This window comes from Oxyura jamaicensis, chromosome 20 (genome assembly GCF_011077185.1).
Source record: "Oxyura jamaicensis isolate SHBP4307 breed ruddy duck chromosome 20, BPBGC_Ojam_1.0, whole genome shotgun sequence".
Classification (NCBI taxonomy): Eukaryota; Metazoa; Chordata; class Aves; order Anseriformes; family Anatidae; genus Oxyura; species Oxyura jamaicensis.
The window spans coordinates 1,860,813-1,879,001 of record NC_048912.1 but is presented as its reverse complement, the minus strand read 5'-3'; the positions used below and the strand labels follow the sequence as shown (position 1 = coordinate 1,879,001).

General features: G+C 52.1%; 2 protein-coding genes across 5 annotated transcripts in view; both read left to right on the top strand.

The window, feature by feature from the left end:
• Positions 1-1,941: 1,941 nt before the first annotated feature.
• On the top strand, positions 1,942-10,658 carry MANBAL (mannosidase beta like). Of its 3 annotated transcripts, none has more exons than XM_035344047.1 (4): positions 1,942-2,017; positions 3,747-3,795; positions 5,502-5,696; positions 8,162-10,658. In XM_035344047.1, exons 3-4 carry the CDS (start codon positions 5,547-5,549, stop codon positions 8,267-8,269), a joined length of 258 nt encoding a protein of 85 aa, XP_035199938.1. In that variant the 5' UTR covers positions 1,942-2,017; positions 3,747-3,795; positions 5,502-5,546; the 3' UTR covers positions 8,270-10,658. The 3 variants fall into 3 exon arrangements, with proteins under 3 accessions (XP_035199938.1, XP_035199941.1, XP_035199939.1); XM_035344048.1 differs by lacking the exon at positions 1,942-2,017 and adding an exon at positions 2,361-2,383; XM_035344050.1 differs by lacking the exon at positions 3,747-3,795 and having other exon boundaries at positions 1,957-2,017.
• Positions 10,659-13,194: 2,536 nt separating this feature from the next.
• The window catches only part of SRC (SRC proto-oncogene, non-receptor tyrosine kinase), a 28,695-nt gene continuing 23,700 nt past the window's right edge, over positions 13,195-18,189 (top strand). For both annotated transcript variants that reach the window (XM_035343527.1, XM_035343526.1), the window contains exon 1: positions 13,195-13,445. The gene's annotated coding sequence lies outside the window, so the exon portion shown is untranslated. The remainder of the gene's footprint in view (positions 13,446-18,189) is intronic.

The following is an 18,189-nucleotide window of genomic DNA, read 5'->3' as shown; positions in this document are numbered from 1 at the left end:
CAGCTGAGAGTTGCTGGTTCCTGAATTTCTAGCTAAATACCAGCTCCTTCCTCTTCCTACCCAGGCAGACAGAGCTCAGATGCCAGCAGTGAATTCATCTTTGGTCTTCCACTCTCATGTCAGTTTGGAAAGGAGCTTTGGCTAGAAAGTTACACAGCACAATACAGCCCCGCTCGAGGAACAAGGAGAGCTGGTGTTAAAATCCTAACCTGGTCACTTCTGATGAAAAAGCAGAGTTTAAGTAAGATGTGTTAGTTTATGGAGAGGGAGTGAGGAAATCCGTGTTTCCAGTAAGGACCAAAAAAACAGAGCAGTTACACTTATTTTTTTCCTGGCTCAATATTAACCTGAGGATGAAAAGATCCTGGTGCGCAAGGATGTGTGTGCAGTGTATGGTAACAAACAGGTCTCACTGCAAAGACTTGCAGGGAATACTGCAATGCAAACCAAACAAGAAATTTAGAAAGAAAGAAAAAAGCTAAGGATGAGTTGGATTTGGAAAAAGACCTCACACCTGAGCTCTGTCTCTGTTCAGAATTGGGTGCTGACAAAATTGCCATTTCTGCTCGTTGAATCAATGCTAGCTTTGAAACCCACACAAATCCCATAGGCTTTGGAACATCATCCACCGAGCATACACCTACAAACAGCTTCCTTTTTCAGCATTTCAGAATCAGCGAAATGAATGGGTCAGTGCGGTGCAGGGGCAAGGCGTGCAGCCAGGGTGGGCTGATGGCACCACCTGCTTGCAGCTCTGCGGCTGTTTCCCTTGCGCAGAGCCTGGCATTACCACCGAGGGGTTTGACGGTCTGCCAGGGGGCTGGTGGTAGAGGGAATGGGTGGGGGCTATACAAAAGCTGCAATTTTTGTCTGCCTCTTTCTCCGTTCAATAGTGCCAGTTTTGTTGGCAGAGAGAACGGAAGAGCCTTAATGTGGAAGGCGTACAGCACTGGCTGGGAGCTGTGTGCCTGCAGCCTTCATCCCCGAGGATCGGTGCCGTGAGGAGGTGTAGGTGGGTGCAGCACCACCCAGCTCAGCGTACTGGTGGAATGGAAATAATTTGACCTGGTCATTTAAGCTGCACCGATAGGATCCCTGCTGACATTCACAGGAGTTACTCCTCCGTCCTCAGTGGTTTTGTATCCTCGATGCTCTATGTTCGGGACCTAAAAGGCCAGAGTTTATTGCTGCTTCTGAGCTCTGGGGTTATCCCTTGGCCATCACAGGTAGTGAAAGCTCTGAGCATTATTTAAGAGTAATTTTTTCTTATTTTTTAAGCCAGAAAAAAAAATGCTTTGTAAAGTGTCTTTGTCCTCTGTAACTCACAGCTGTGCACATTCTCTCGCTGTCTGTAAAGTCTTCTGCATTAAAATAAAAAGATAAAAGGTTTTAAATGCAATTGCTCAAGACCTTTGAAATTGTTAATACCTATTTAACTGAAATGCTTCGGAGCAGCCTAGAAAACCCTTCTACTACAACTGCCATACTTTGCTCCCTCAGTGGAGGAGTAACTGTTTTTTTTATCAGCAAACTGATAAGCTTTTCCTCAAAGTATTTGGACTCCTGGATAATACGGCTCCGCAGCAAAACCAAGCTTGCGCTCCTGATCTTTCAGGGTTAGGAAAGGGGCAAAGCAAATCAGATTCTTTAAATACCACAAAGAAACAGAGCGCAGCAGGAGCTGTTTGTCCCCTTTACAGATCACCTCATCGAGGCGCCTCCATTTCAGAGCTGGGCAGGGGGAAAGAAACAAACAAACAAAGGCGGGCAGGAGCAAACCGGCAGCAGGGGGCTGAGTTACCGCTGCCCGGGCGCTTCGAGGAAGCAGAACCAAACCCCGGCGTGAGGAGGGGCCTGCGGGGCCCGAGGCTGGGGGCAGCACACGGGGAGCAGCACACGGGGGGCAGGGGGGGCCGGGCAGGCCGCCATTAGCACGCGGGCGGCCCCGGGCGGTCGCTGGGGGCGGGCCGAGGCGGGAAGCGCTTCCGGGGCGGCGCGGCCTGGCCGAGAGCGGGCGGTGAGGGGCGACGGGGCCGGGGGTGCTGGGGGGGGACCGGGGGGTCGCGGGCAGAGCGGGCCGGGTCCTGTCACGGAGCGGGAGGGAGCGCAGGGAGCACCCGGCTGCTGCCGCGGGCAGGGGCGGCAGCCGCTGGGCCGGGTTGCTCAGGGCCTCGTCCAGCCTGGCCTGGAACACCCGCAGCGATGGGGCACCCACAGCTCCTCTGGGCAGCCTGGGACAGGGCCTCACTGCCCTGAGGGAAGAATTTCCTCCTAACCTCGAACCTAAAGCTCCCCTCCTTCAGTTTAAAGCCGTTCCCCCTCGTGCTGTCAATATCTGACTGAGAGAAGAGCCGCTCTCCTTTTTTTTATCAGCCCCCTCCAGGTACTGAAGGGCTGCGGCGGGGTCCCCCCAGAGCCTCCTGCAGGCTGAGCAGCCCCAGGCTGCGGTGCTGAGTGCTGGGCTGCTGGGGCGCCTCGAGAGGAATCGGGTGTGTGTTACATGCAGTGCTCCTGCCTTGTTCCCTGTTAGCTGTTGTACGTAGTGATAGGGCTGGGGGGTGCCAGCTGGGAAGCATGGGACAGCAAAAGGAGAGGTTTTATCTGCCCCTGTTGCGGTGGCTCGTGTATGGCCCTGAGCCTGAAGGCGTGAGGTTCTTTATCATGGGGCCTGATCCTGCCCCCAGGAGGACGGCTGCATCGTCTTCCCCTGGTGGCGCTGAGCAAAGCCTCGAGCCAGGGCCCTGCAGCCCCGCGCTGATTCCGTGGCGCGGCTCTGGCTTTGCTGCAGGGAGATGTACTTCTGGGTGGCAGCACCTAGCTTGCCGTAAAACCCTAAGAGTAGTTTTAAACAAATAATCAAAGTCAGTTCTTTTAGTGCGGTTCAGCTGTGTTTTTACCTGCTTCCACCGGTGTGTTCCAATGAGACAGCAAGGCCTGGGGGCAGAGGCGATACCTGCTGTTAAACCACACGGGAGCTGGGGAGGGCCATGCTGTGTCACTTATGTCTTCTGCCATAGGAGTCTAAGCCTTTAAATACAGCCTAAGAACGTTTACTTTGGGTGTAGGTAACAGGCGAGGACATCTGGGGAAAAAGGTGGCTGAAACTGTGGAAAAGAAGAGATGTTAGCAAGGGAAGAGATGGTGAAATTGTAGCTTCTCTGGAAGAGGGGGGAAGAGCCAGCTATCACTCAGGGACCTGTTGCATTGGCCGCCAGGCAGCGTGTGACGAGGTAGCTCCCTCAGCGAGAAAACTCACTTCTCATTTTGTGTGTGCTGCAGCAGGCGGCGTGCCTGGTACCGAGCCTGGCTCCCCGCTGCTCTTTGGGCCTCCTGACACATTTAACTTGGGCCTGCTGGTTTGCGTGAGGTTTAACCTCCTTCCGTGTGCAGCTCTGGGAGTCTTTTCAAAGCAGGGATTTTTTTTTTCCTTGTATTAGCTCAGCTCCGCTGATAGCAGCAAAATGAGTGGCTCTCCCGTGGGGTGCCAGCTGTGACTGCTGCGATAGCTGGAGCGTGGTGTCAGCGCGGGGCGTGCTGCCTGGCTTGTGTTTGCAGCCCGCCACGCCGTGCTGCCACCTGGGCGCACGGTGCTGCTCACGTCACCGGGGGTATTTACAAAACTAATAACGCCCTAACGAGAGATGAAGTAGGAAAGGGAAGGGTGACTGGCGGAATGCGAGGACGGGGATTTTTGGTTTTGTTGTGTGTGTGTCAGTTCCCTTTTCTGATTTGTGTTGGTGTTCCAGGTGTGTGAATCAGGACTGTCGGTAGCAGCTCGTGCCAAGAAAACCCCAGGTGAGGAGAGAAGCAACGTGCCTTCCTGCTCTGTTTACAAAGAGGGGGAGCAAGAATGAAGTTTTCTAAAGGTGTCCCAATAAGTAAAATACAGAAAACTTCAGCCTTGAGTTGTATTTTGTCTGTGATTCTTTCTTGCTTAGAAACTTCTGCCTTGGTAGATTAGAGGAAGGGTAATTTTAAAAGCTGAGGGCAGTTAGGAGTGAATTACATTTAGGCATGCTTTGCTGATGTTGTCCTAAGCCCAGTCCCATCCTTGGGTCTGCACTGAGACTCTGAGCCTGCATGGCCCTGTGCGTATTCCAGCTTCGTGCACAGATCATGAACTCAGTCAGAATTTGAAGTGTTGTTTTTTTTTTTTTCTCACTGAAGTACAGACCGCAGGAGGTCGCCTGTTCTTATCTCCTGATTCAAAGGAGATATTAAATTATATCCTGATTCAAAGGAGATATTAAATGCAGTTGGGAGTGCTTTTGCTGTCCTTTTCAATCCAAAATAAGATCCCATCTTCAGCTGAGTTAAAAGAAAATAATTATTATTGCTTGTGATGTATATACCACTCCTTTCAGTTTGCCTCTGTCTGTGACAGCACAGAGTTGTTGATTTTTTTCTTCAGTTTATCAATTATAACTTTATTCCAGTCAGAGTCGACCTTTACCATCTTTCTGAACTCGGTCACATCTGCAGACTGTAGAAATCTCCTCCTAGCGTCAGAAATGCAAAGCTTGCTTTGGAGAGAGAGAAATTCTAGGAGACAGGTTACTGCCCTCCAAGTGAAACGTGCGTGCAGCACTATCTTGCACCCAGCCTTGAGTAATACGAGAGACAAAGGAAAGCCAAGAGAGAGCTGTGTGTATAAACGAGGAGTGCTGATTCAATAGGCACACGACTGAATCATGCAGGTCAGGGAAACCGAGTCATGCAATAATCACAGCTGAGTTCTGGTGGCATCTCAGAAGAATTGAATTTCCCTTTTGTGACACTTCCTGTGGCGTACTTGAGCAATTCTGGAGGGAGAGCTCTCCAGTTATTACAGCGAGCCATTAGTCATTTGTAGAATGAAGCGATAACTCCATTAGGAAAAGGAAGGGAGGGAGTGGCTGAAAACCTAGCTGGGGACCCAGGAGATCAATATTTAACTTTGCACAAACTTCCTGTGTGACCACTGCGAGGTATGTGGGGCTTCCCGGAACCATCCACCAACGCGCTGTTTGTAGTTAACCATTGAACTCATTCCACTGTCTTCAGCAGATCTACTCTCTGTGTGCTTTATTTGAAACGTTGGGTTTTGTACAACAACTAAAACAAGGCTGTGATTACCTGTACAGTGTAAGTGAAAATGAATACCTGGCATTCATCTTGCATGCACCATCAGCTCAGGGAGAGGTATCTTCTTGCTTCTTAAGCTTTCCTTTATTGTGCTATGGCCATCTGTCATATTTTGCTTGTTCCCCCCCCCCGCAAATGGACTAAAACTCATATTTGAGGGCTACTTTCTTAGGCAGGTAGAGAAAGACGAGCATCCAAATGAATGCGAGTTTCATCTCCCTCTTTGTGGCTGGGTCTGTATCTGTACCGACGTATTGTGACGATATTCAAAGGTTGTCTTCAGAAAACCCCCTAAGGTAGCCTGCAGTTTTCTGCTGCTGGAAAAAGTAACGCCAGAACACAGGATGTAAATAATTACTCTTTTTTCTTTCCTGTAGAAACCAGTCTTCCTGAGAGCACTAGAGGAGAAAGGTGTTTCCACAATGGCTGCTGAGTTGGATTTCTCTCCACCGGAGATCCCCGAGCCCACATTCATGGAGAACGTGCTACGCTATGGACTCTTCTTCGGAGCCATTTTCCAGCTTATCTGCGTGTTAGCCATAATCCTGCCAGTTTCCAAGTCCCATAAGACAGTAAGCAGTGTTCTTTAACGTTGTTACAGATGCACAGAATCACAGAAAATCGGATGGGAGGGAACATTTCAGAGCTGGTGGAGACACAACAGTTTGCCCCAGAGCTGATGATCCATAGCTCATTGTCTTCCCTTCCTTCTAGCTTTCCCACCTCCCGCTGGGTGTGCGTGCTGTTCCTGATCGCACACAAGAATGCTTCACATTGTCATCCTACTGCTGATTTGCTCTATTAATTGCCAGGCAGGGCGTCCCCTTTGCAGGGACTGCCTGTCAAATGGCTTAGGGCTCTCGTTGGCGTATGATTTTTGGAAACAAGGTACAGGTGAAACTTTGAGTGCATTCGAATGCCAAGAAGGCAGTTTTCAGTCCTGGCGCCCAATCCTGTGCAAGCATGTAGAGAGCCCGTTGCTGTTAGCAGAAGAGAACGTTAAAGTCAGAGGCTGAGGTGAGCTACGGGGCTCTGATTCCATCTTCTGTTTACTTTAAGTTGGGGCGCACTGGGATGACCCGCATCCACCCAGCTGTTGTGAGCCCCAGGTGCTCGGTAACGCTCCTGGTGGTGGAGCTGGCAGTATTTCAGGCTGCGGGTTTGTTGGTTTGATGGAGGTTTTCTCTAAACATGCGTGGTATTATTTTCAGTAACAACTCGGAATGGAAAGCTTTGATTTCAGGCTCTATTGCCGTGTTTGCTCCCTCTTACGCAGAGGAAGCATGGAGATTTTCAGCAGTACGTGGAGTTGATGTTACCTGTCTTGTAAAGAAGCTTGTAGGAGAGAAAGTATGCCTCGGGTAGGTGGAGAAGGGAAGGCCTGAGGGTGAGGCACAGTGCGAACGAAGGAAAAGGGCTCAGGCCGATGTGTTCTGGTAACAGCAGTCTGGGGGGTTAAAACCATACAACAGAGAGGGCAGAGCGAGATTTTCCTTTCTAGCTCAAGGAGGACAGTTCATGGCCCAACTTTCTCCTTTAACTGTCAGTGGGACGTGGAGGTGTGTTGATGCACTGGATTCCTGATGCCCTGGCCTGGGTGCACACTCCCTTCTGCTAGTCGTGCTGCAGCCACCAGAGCCCATCCGAGTCCGTCGCTTCCCTTTATAAATTTATGGCTGTTCTGGAAAGCTGGGAAGAGTGACGGTTTTAGTTTGAAGTGGGGAGCTGAAGACCAAGCCTCCAATTAAAGTGATAAGCTCAAGGACCTGTTCCTGTTTAAGGTCATCCTTTGTTGTGTGCATGCTATTTTTTTTCTCCACGCTGTCCTATTGATGTTCTGCCTTTGTGATTAATTTCCAAGACAATAAACAAGAAAGACTACCCCTCCAAACCTTGGGAATGGCGCTCGAGTCCAGGTAGGGTACAGATTGGCTTCTCTGTTTTGGAGGCTTCAGGCTTCGGAGACTACCTTGGTTTGAACATTAGAAGGCAGCAGTGTTCGCTTTATGGCAGCACCACGCTGCATCCTTGAGCAATAACTGCATGTTGCTCCGTGTCTCCAGAGCCTGCCAGCTCCCTGTGCGCTGATTACAGCCTTTGGAAAGCCAGCCAAATCTCCTTCCTTGGAAAGCCACGCAGATGTGAACTGTAATAGCCCAGTGACTTGAGAGGTGTTTGAACAGAGCTCCTTGATTAAAAGGATCCTGTCAGATACTTGCCTTCCCCTCTGTTATCTGGAGCTCTGTCTTGGAAGCTTGAAACTAGCACGTCTTGCTCTGCCATTTTTTGTGTGTCCTTTTCCAGTTGGCAAGCTCTGACTGATAGAAACCAAGATGCTAAGGCAATATTTGTACTCAAATGCATTTAATGGAAGGAGGCAATCTGCGTGTGTGTGCTTTCTCAGATGAGACTGGCTGCTCCCTTATGTTTTTATAAGATAAGTAGACTTTATTTCCCATGGCTGAGGTATTATCTGTCATCTCCCCTGAAGGAAACAAGCTGGATACCTAAGGACTCCTTGTTAGGCCAGGTGAAGAGAGCTTTGCCTTTGGTTCCCTCCCTGAATTTCAGGCTTGGTTTAGTGGCTCTGAACTTGATGTTCTTACTACTGTTTTGAGGATTACCTTTTGTCTTGCACAGGATGAGGCTTAACATTTTGCAGAAATACCACACGTACTGGTGATTTTTATGGTGTCTTTTCATTTTCCCAGTTTGAGTAGTTTTCATTTAGTGTTGATTTTCTTTCTGCTGTTAAAACTGGGGTACTGTGTTTCTCCAAAGCCTGATTTAGACACTTACAACAGCTTCTCTGGTAACAAGCTGTTTCTAGGCATGAACTTGCACTCCTCAAAAAGCACATGCAGAAACACAGACATGGTGCTGCTCAAGTCTCATTAAATGTCAGCTCGGTTTGATATAGATGTGTTCCAACAGAGATACCCAGCACTTGTTCCTTTGACTTGCACGCAAATTCCCAAAGTGAGCTGTCAGCAAACTGTTAAAAAGTCACTGACTGTTTCCTAACTGATTCCTGTAGGACTCGGACAGTTTTGAGCCGAAGACGTCAGAGACAGTGAAGAAGCCAAAGGCAACTGCTCCGCAGATAAGCAAGAAACCCAAGAAAGAAACAAAGAAGAAACGATAAAGGCTTGACCAACGAACCTCAAAAGACAAAACAATCACCTGTAATCATGCTTCCTCGGAGATGACATCAAAGGCAACTAACTATATGAAATGGTTTTCTGGCAATGCCATGCTTCAGCTTTCAGGGACAAGGGAGAGGAACTTATAAAAGTGGAAGGGAAGGGCTTCTGCCTTAGATTTTTTTATATTTCTTTTTACAAGCAAAGAGGACTTCACATATCCAGGACTTCATTTGACGTGATTAATTTATCAGTCACCATCAAAGTGACTTCTGTCATTTTTGATGGGTGGAGAGGCTTGTCCTATCTACTCGATGCTGGCCAGGATTTGTAGAACAGTCCCCGTGGAAGGTGGAGCATGGGTTTGCTACTTTGGATACCGGTTTGTGTTGTATTTTTTGAAGGCAGAAGGATCAAATGGATCAAGGATACCACACTACATAGCTTTGCATTCATCTCTGTTGTCATCTAGTCTGAAATACATAGCTGCATTTTATGGCTCAATAATAATGGCTTTGTCATATTCTTTAATTCTTTGGTAATAACTCATCAGATGCCAGACTGCTGTAAGATGAAAGCTTTCATTTCCTCAGCGTCGCTACCTCTTTCTTATTCCCCACCCCTGTACTCTTCCTTTCTATTCCCTTTCTTGAAAGCAGGAGTCTTTCAGGGAATTGAGATGGTGGTGGAGACTGCAGTGACTACAGGAATCACCGTTCTGGAAGGTGCTCAATGCCCAGAGTAATGGCATGTCCTTGGACACTTGGGAAGACCAGATGCTGCCTGCTGGAGAAAAGCTGCTCTGAGGTGGGGGACTTGAAGTGCTGCGTTTGTCATGCATCAACCAGCACTGCCTAGCCGTGCTGTTTATAAACCTTCCTGTGAGCTAGCTCAGCCTTAACCATGCGCTCCATTTCAACACAGCTGGGGTTTGTTGAATTTGCAAACACCCTCCCAGCCATACCTGCTACACAGTATGCTGCGTCTCCTCTTGTTGATTTTTTTCCTGAAGTTAAATGGGATCTCAGCCTGAGGAGATGCGGTGAGCTGGCTGTGTAGCATGACTCTATGGCAAGAGACACATACGCTATGTTCCTTCAGGCCCTGGCTCTCCAGGGCCAGGGACAATCTAGTATTAGATTTAAATATGGCTAGACAGGACTGGAAAGAGATAGGTGGTGACGTAGCCACGGAGTCTCTGTAGGGCAGTTCAAGCTTCCTGATGCCAGCTCACATCTTGGTTTGTTTGATCACGAATGAGTCAATGGGAGGAGAACCTGCTGTTTTAGGCGCACCCAGGGTTCAGAGCGGCTTTGAAGGAAAGGGTTCTCTGGCGGGGCTGCAAGTCTGCGATCCTTTTTGCATACGTAGACTCCCATCCTCCATTCACAAATGCCTTGTGAGCCTGGGTATGGCAGCAGCGCTGTGCTCCATGTGGTCTCTAACAGAAGCCTAGCAGCACGTCCGCAGAAGCCATCGGTTCGCAAAAGGCTGTATTTTCTGCTCCTTCCTGCTTTTGGTGGGTGAGCCAGGTGGATCCCTGTGCCAGTTCGATTCCAGCCCCTTACTGCTTCCCTGCTCCACGTTCTGTGCTTCTTTTAACCAGAATGCTGATACCATTGCACTCCTTAAAACCCAGCTTAGAGTGCTGCTTGGAATTCAGCCCTTTTTGTTTTTTTGAATTACTTAAAGGCAATACTAGGAGAACAGAACAAAGCATGTGAGACACAAGCACTCTAAAGATGCTTTGAGTTCTCAGTACAAAGAAACGTTACAAAAATTTCCCACGCAAATAACGAAGAACAATATTGTGCTATGAGTTTCCATTACGGGCTTGTGCTCCTGTCTGTGATCTGCAGGGGAAAGAAGAGTGTTGCCCTTCCCTGGATAGGTACTGTAAATCACTTCCTTTTTAGTAAACGAGGACGGTGGTTGTTTTATCTAACAACTCGGTCTTTCTGCAGGTTACCTAAAGGTGGGTTCTATTGCTTTGTTCTCACAGAACTGTAAATATTGAAGGAGTAGTGCACACATTACCCAAAATACAGAAGTGCTTCCACAGCCGAGAACCAGTTAGGGATGAGCCCCCGTGGTTACCCTGGAATGGCAGGCTACTACATCAACATCTTTGTCTAGCTGTCTAGAGGCTTAATTGCTCATTGCTAAGTGGAAATCATGGACATTGGGGGTTCATTTTGTCAAGGGGAAGTGGGATTGTGTTGTATTTCCACTCTGTTTCTAACAGCTTGATACCTATGTCAATGTATTTGTTAACTGAACTTACACTGTGTCTTTAGAAATTACCAGTGTCCCGTGTATTTTGGTTTTTGTTGAAATGTGTAATAAATACAACCTGAGTATCTTTGTTTACAAAAAACCTTTTTCAAATTTTGCTGCCTCTTTCTCTGCATTTACTGTGAAAGCTGCCAGAGCTCTCAGAATATAGGAACACAGAGACATAAATAACCTATTCATAAAAAGCGATCCATTAAGGGAGAGCCTTTGAGATCCTTTAATCTGTGAGAAATTGGTTAGTGAATACTTTCAGGCATGCGTGTATTTGTGTTTGACTTGGAGGTAGCAAGCTATCTCCCAGAACACCTTCACCTACCTGGCAGGAGGAAATGGTGCAATGGCTAAATTAATTTGCCTCTCATGAGAGAGTTTGGCTCCAAGAGCCCACCTGAAGGTTCCGAAATAAAGGCAGCATTTGTTAGTAATATGAGCAGGGGATTAGATGGGGATTTAGTAGATTGATAATAGGGATTTTCACAAGCTCCTTGGTGTGTGAGTGTAGCTCAGGTTTCCGTGGCTGGAGCAAGGAGCTGCCTGGTGGCCACTCTTGGGCTGTGGGAAGAGCAGGCGAGCTCTGGCAAGTGCCACTGCAGGTTCCCTCACCAGGAAAGGAAAGGAAAGGACTGGTGTGGTAAGTCCTTTAATTCCCAAGCACTTTTCTCCAGGCTGTTTTGTAATTAACATCCCAAAGGGAGCTGAAGACTTCATTAAGTCCCTTTTATTGAAGGGGAGGCTTTCAGATGTCTGCCTCCAGATACCAGGCAGCCAGCAGCACCTCTGTGAACTGTGCCTTGTCCTCCTGGCCAGAGCCCAGGAGCTGGGCTGGGAGCTGGGCTTCCTCTGCTGATGGGCAGTACCAAGTTCCTTTCCCTCACCAGGCCAAGAAGAAGAAACATGGCTGGGATTTGAGACATCTTTTTGCTTCATTTTTGGTTGCATTCAGGCAGGTCTCCTTCTCTGGCCACCCATCTCGAGAGCTGTGGCCGCCGCTGTCCCCGTGAGCTGCCTCATTCACAATGCATCCTTGTGCTCCTCTGCTGCAAGCAGCACAGTCCCCTGAGACAGCCTAATAAGTAGCTCGTGACTGGAGTTCCAGTTCACATAGTTCAATTAAATCCCTGTTAATCTTGTTCAGACCTAATTTACTTTCCTTCTCATACACACGTTTCTCTGCTTCAGAGGTACTCCGATGAGGTTCCCTGCTGACAGGAGCTGAAGAGCCCGAGGCCGTCTTTGAGGAGGACTGATGTTTGCCAGTCGGCCCCTTGAAGAGGCTATCAGCTAAGATGATTTCCCTGTCATCAAGAATGCAAAAACATCCCTTCAGTGCCTGGATTTCAGGGGGCATCAAGGCTATATGTGATACTTGAGGAGAGAACAAGGCTGTAGGAGGGGAGGAGCTGGTCAGTACCTCTGTTTCCCAGGGCAGTGCTGAACATGCACGTGTTAATTCTTGGCCAGCCTAGGCGGAGATGTCCAAAGACCTTGGGAGCTGCCCTTCTCTCTCGGGAGCCCCTCTAACAGGCAGATACCTTTTCCAGGCAGACATTCTGTTGTTCACAGCCCGCGGCCTGTGGGGATCAGGCTGACTGTATTGATTTAGTTAGTTTGCTCATTAAACTCATGAGGCATCAGGGACTGACTACAGCGAGAAAATGGGATGGTGAATGGAGAGCGATGGCATAGGGAGCACGCGTGCCTGTTTGATGATAAGGTTGACTGCCCGATTTGGCAGTTCGGAAGGATCTGACCCTCCTCATCCTCCCCAGACCAGAAGGGATTATTCGGCTGGGGTTGTCTTGCAAGAGACGCCCGTGCTAGCCAATATTTGCTTAGGCATTTCTTCTGAAATTGCCAGTTATTGCAGGTGAAAGCTGCTGCTCTTCTCTGGTACCTGGCAGTTTGTGACTGTTTTGGGGCTGTTTTATGGCATTTGCTATATGGACTAGTGCAGAAGCTGGTCTGGCTAAAACGGCTCTTGCTTGAGCTGGCAATTGCAGGGCGATGAGCTCGGCTTCCCGTCTCTCCCTTGAAATTCAGCTCACTTTCCCATGTTTCAATCTGTGGCCTTTCTGTCCCTTCAGTTCACCCCCAACCACCCCCTTGGTGTTTCCACCCTGTAGGTTGTTGTCCACTGCAGTTCTTCAGTCCTTGCAGCCGAATTTTAACTGCCAGTGACAGACTGCAAGCATCACCTCGCTTTACAAGGACTGATATAAAGAAAGAACTTGGAGAGAAAGCAGCCCACGAGGAAGAAGGGTGTCACCTGTGATCAGACCCTTGAGCTTGTTGCCCTTCCCTATTTTTTCAGCATAACTGGGGAAAAGGCAGCTCTCTGCCCTGGGAACCCCAGGTGCACCCAGGCAGCCATGCCACGCACCTCAGCCTACCCTTGAGCTACGAGGAGTCAAAGCAATTCAATATCACGCTCCCAAGCTCTTGCGCTACACCAGCACGATGCCGCTGCGCCGCTTCACACCGCCCGTTCAGATCGGTTCCTCGCCAGCATGCACGCATCGATGTTGTGCAACCCCAAACCTCTCGCAGTGTTTGCTTCCCTCCTCTGAGCTTGCCCGGTTCCATCTGGCGCCCGAAGGCCTCTGTGTGGCTTTGATGCTCTTTGCACCCTGGGCTCCAGAGGCGTGAGCAGCCACGCAGCAGACGCCCGCAGTCCCTCGGCGGACCGCAGCGGGTGGTTGGAGCGGAGGCTGACAGGTTCCTCCGTGGCTCGGGGCCAGCCTTCCTCCCACCCATGTAACCACGCTGCTGTCTGAGGCGCGATCAGCCAGCCCGGAGAGAAGGAGCCTGTTTTTAATTCTAGTTTCTCTGCTTCGCAGCCCATGGTAGCTTGTGCCCCGTGCGCTCTGGCGTCCTTTTTGGCAGGTAGGTACAAGGCAAGCCTGCTTTGGACCACATCTGTTTTGCTTCCTTTGTAAAAAGATCTCCTGCCTGGCTGACGTCTCTGTAGCACCTGAGGAGCTCAGCTCCCAGGTGGGGGATGCTGCGGGTGGAGGGGGTGAGGGTCTTTCAGTTCCTCACACCTTTTCAAGTCGAGGGGCTGTCATCCCCAGTGCTAGGCTTTACTGATGTCCCATCTCCATGCTAAACGCAGCATTTCTTATTTGTGGAACCTGAGCCTGGACTGTCGCCTCTTTCCTAACCAAAAGGTCCCGGGGGTCCCTGTGTGCCAGCTCTGGTTCCACACTGGCAGCAGCACCGGCCTGGCACCGCGCATCTTGTCCGAGCTGACGCTACGGCCCAGGTGTCCTTGGCTCCAAAGCCAGTTCCTACCGCCTTCCCTGCTGCTGCTTCTGCAAAAGCCACCCCGAGCCTGTAAATCCCTCTCACGCAAAGCCAAAGTCCAGAGTCCGACAGGCGGCGTGGGATGGGCGAGCTGCTGCAGGGCGCAGCCGCTCCCCTCGCTCGGGAACCCGGCGGCTGTGTCAGTGCCAGGCTCCGGCCAGAGGTGGCTGTGCCCTGCTCGGGCCAGGAGCTGGCCTGGTTGTGTCCCCTCAGCTTTGAGTGTCCCTGGGTGCCAGGGTGCCCCGGGCTGTGGGCTCCATGGGTGGGTGCTCCTGGCACTGCAGCTGCTCCTTTGGGTGGCTGGAGCAGACGTCCGAGCATCCCCGGGTGTCTGGGCTCCGAGGTGATGAGAACTGCAGGGGAACAGGTTTTGAGAGGCGTGGGGAAGCTGCCAACTGTTCCCCTGCCTCCCCCCCTTGTTCAGTTCACCATAAACTGAGCGCGGATCCGAACATCACGTGGTTTAAATTTGTCAGACTCAGACTTTGGCCTCCTCGGCCCGTCCCTCGCTCGAAGGACAGGCGCTGGGCGATTCGGGGGAAACACCCTCGCGTCTGCGCCAGCTCCGCTTAACGCAGGTCGCAGCCGCTTGCCGGACCTCGAGCAGCCCAGACGGGCGCCCTGGGGACTCCTCTGCCACCCAGGGGTGTCCCAGCACCACGTCCCCACACACGCCCTCGGCTCCGGGGATTGTTGTGCTGGGGTGGCCGCAAGAGCTTTGAACCGCCCGGTGGCTGGGAGCATTCCCCAGCTGCCCCGCTCGCAAGGCGGCTGGAAAGAGGGCCATAAATCTCATCTGGACGCTTCTCCCTGGGCTCCTCTGAGCCGCTCTCTGCTGTTGATGCTGGCCAAAAGCAGAATTTCCACCGCTGGGAAATGCTAAGGTTTCGTGGGCGGCTTTTCTCCTGGACTGAGGCGAGAAGTGGAAAGTGTCAGATTTTTGCCTGAATGAGCTGCTCCAAGATGCTTAGTTCAGATCTTAGCGAACCGTTGTGCTTTATCAGTCCGAAGCCCGACGGGGAATGTTGTGGCTGCCCTGAGCACGCGGAGCTGCTGAACTTGGTGCCTTCTTATCAGACGGGGACACGTCCGTGGCTTCCAGCTGTCCTGGTCCCCGGGGCACTTTGCAGTGAGGCTTCCCGGCTCGTGCAGTTCAGTGCTGGGGCTGAGGGTCCCCAGCGCACAGAGTGTCACCGTGCCAAGGGACAGGATGGGTCCTGAGCCCTCCTGGTGACTTCTCCACTGCCCCCTTCATCACGCGGCCTGCCAGACACCAGCTCTTGCTGCCCCAGTGCTCGGTGCAGGGCAGAATGGCCAGAATTAGTATTTCTGCCATGAAATATTGCCAAGTAGCTCGTTCCTTGACAGTCCTTCTGGTCAATCCCCGTCGGTACACCTAAGTCAGCCCCTGAGCTCGTCACTGCAGCTCTCCTGACCGCTGACCGGCTGCTGCCACGCACGCTCACTCTGCAAGGCAGTAAAGCTCGTAAAGCTCGGGGACACAGCCGTGGCTTCTGCGTCTGTCCAGCATCTCGAACGCCACCATTGTGTTATTAATAGTAATAATTCATGCAAATATATTAGGGATTTGCAGCGTGCAAACTGCAGCTAGCCTCAGGAACGGAATCCATGAAACAAAACTTATTCGTGCTTGCCAAAGGGGTGCTTAAAAATAAACCTGGCTGGGGATGAATGGCTGTTTTGTTGTAAATCCCCGGCTACACTGGGGAGGGCAGGACTCGGATCAATGATGGGACCCCAGCGGCACCCTTTTGCTTTGCAGGAAGGTTTTAGGAGCCCCGTGGAGGGTTTGGATGGGGCTCAGGTCGTTCTGGGAGCTCGGCGGCTTCTGCAGCCGCGGGCAGCGTGCGTGTCCCCCGCAGCGGGGCCGAGCCTTGGAGCTCGCTAGGGAGGAACCCTGCAGCACCGGGTGCTGCAACGCGCCCTCCGTGCACAGCACGCCTGAAGGGGGAAAAACCACGTGCAGTTATTATTCCTGCTGAAACTTGCTTAAAGGTCAGGAAAAAAAAAAAGCACAAGCATCCCTGTGCTTGTGTCAATGTGGTATTCTAACAGGAAACCAAGATGTGCAGCAAAGTGGGGCACCAGAAACACTCGGGGATATGTAAACATGTTATTTTAATTTGAAAGAACCTGCTTTTCTCTTAGTTTCAGTCCCTACAACCTTCCTCCCCTCCCCCGCGTGTTATTTTCTGGTGGTGTTTAAAGGTGAAGAGAAGGAAGAGAATAGTTTCAGGAAAGAGACTGGAGTCCCTAGCTGGGTGAAAAACCAGTCCTGGCTCGGGCTGTTTGAAGACAAATACTTGGAGTGCGGCAGAAGGAGCAGGAGAGCAGCAGGGCTGCAGGTGAGCGTCCTTCAGGCTCAGGACTTCAGCTGGGAGCCAGGCAGGCACCGGGGCGTGCTGAGCTGCTTAAACCCAAATGGTTTAAATCGCGTTATCGCCAGTGCGGCATGTTTAATGTCAGAGTCCTGCGAGGGCACATTCCTGAATCGGAGCCCAAAAGATAAGAGGCTGGTTTTAAAGAGTGTCTATTTGCCATGTTAAATTTGCACGTTGGCATCTTCCTCCAGGAGGCTGCGGCGCGGACCCGGTGCGGCGCGTTGAAGGCGCGCTGCCTCGCGCTGCTGCCTCCGAGCACAGCCCAGCACTGCCAGAGATGGAAACGCGATTGTGGGGCCGTGGGTAGAACAGGGGCTGATTGCAAAAGAGGAAAACAAACCTCAAATATTTATAAGTCATAATTGCATCTTGGGTTCGGGTCTGGATCCGGCAGGGGCTGAGTCACCCCCAGCAGCTCCCCGGGGCTGGGGCCGAGCTGCCCCCGGGGCGGCTCCTGGGCGTCCCCAGGGGAGGCGGCGCTGGGCGGCTGGCGGGGGGCGCGCAGCCCTGTCCCCTTGGGGCAGGGGTGGCGGGGACACGGCCAGGATACATCCCACTGGGAGGCAACACAGGGGACCCCCCGTGGTATGATTTCTGTACTGACACGTGGCACAAGCAGTGCCCCCTCCATCAGGTGGAGGACTCCCTCCCTAACACCTCCTCATGCCTGCCGGGCCGCGCAGTGGCACCCCAAGAAGGCTCAGGGGACACCCAGGCCACGTTTCGGGGCTGTCTCAAGGGCTGCTGCCCCAAAACCAGCTGGCACGGGGTGCGCTGGCCCTCACAGGCCTTATCAGCGGCGGCTCCTCCCGGGTAGGGCCCCTCGGCGCTGCGCTGGCCAGCGGTGATGGATCAGTGCATGCGTGACTCCGCACTCCTGGTGACTCATGGATTTGCTGGCCTTCGGCAGTGTCATGGGAAATATTTTTTTAATAACTCAAACAAACGAGGGGGGAGAATTGGAAACAGAAAGAAAAGCTCCGCCGCATAGTTCCCTGAAAGTCGTTAACTTCCCAAATCGCTTCTGAAGTGCCAGGGCTTGCTCAGATGGGGGGCTTTCCAATACCCCCGCTCAGGTGGCTGCAAGGGTCGTCGGGGTGGGTGGGGATGGTGGAGGAAATGTGGATGTGGAAATACAGCCCGCGGATCGCCGCGGCCTCATAAAACAGGTCAACGGGTACACAAGGCTTACGGAGCGGGCTGCTTCACCCCAGTGGCTCACGGAGCATCAGGCGACGCCGTGGAGGGCTGGTGGGGGGTGTGAGGGGCTGCCAGCCACCCCGCTGCTCGGGCAGCACGGGGGCAGCCATCAGGGTGACACGGCCGAACCCCACTCGTGTTTGTCACAGCGTGGGACATGGCACAGCCAGCCCATAGGGCCTCCGCACCGCACGTCGTTCTTCTGTCCCCACGTCCTACACTGAGGTTTTGCCTCCTCCTAGAGATCGCAGCCCTCCAGGACAGCCGGGTGTTCCTCCCGGGGACGGAGGTGCCCGGTCTCGGTTCTACGCACAAAATCTGCGACCAAACGGCCGTTTGCTCTGGGGCAATAAACCACAGCGGACAGCGGCCTGGCTCTAAACCTCCCCCAAAAATCACCGCTCTCGTCTGGTGCCACCTTCGGCTGCCAGGTGAGCGCCAACACACCCCAGCTCCGTGGTGTGCCCAGCCCGAGACCTCTCAGCCCCGAGCCCCCCGGGCCCCAGGAGCCCCTGACCCTGAAACCCCCCCGGGCCCGGGGCCGCGGCTCCCACGCGTGGCCAGGCGGCTCCCACGGCCGCGGGCCGGGGCGCGCCCCTACAGCCGCAGGCGGGGGCGGCTCCGCACCCCGCTCCGCACCCCGCGGAGCCCGGCTGCCCGGAGCCTTCTCCCTTAAAAAAAAAAAAAAAAAAATCCAGGGGAGGGGCTGCCTTTTTTTTTCC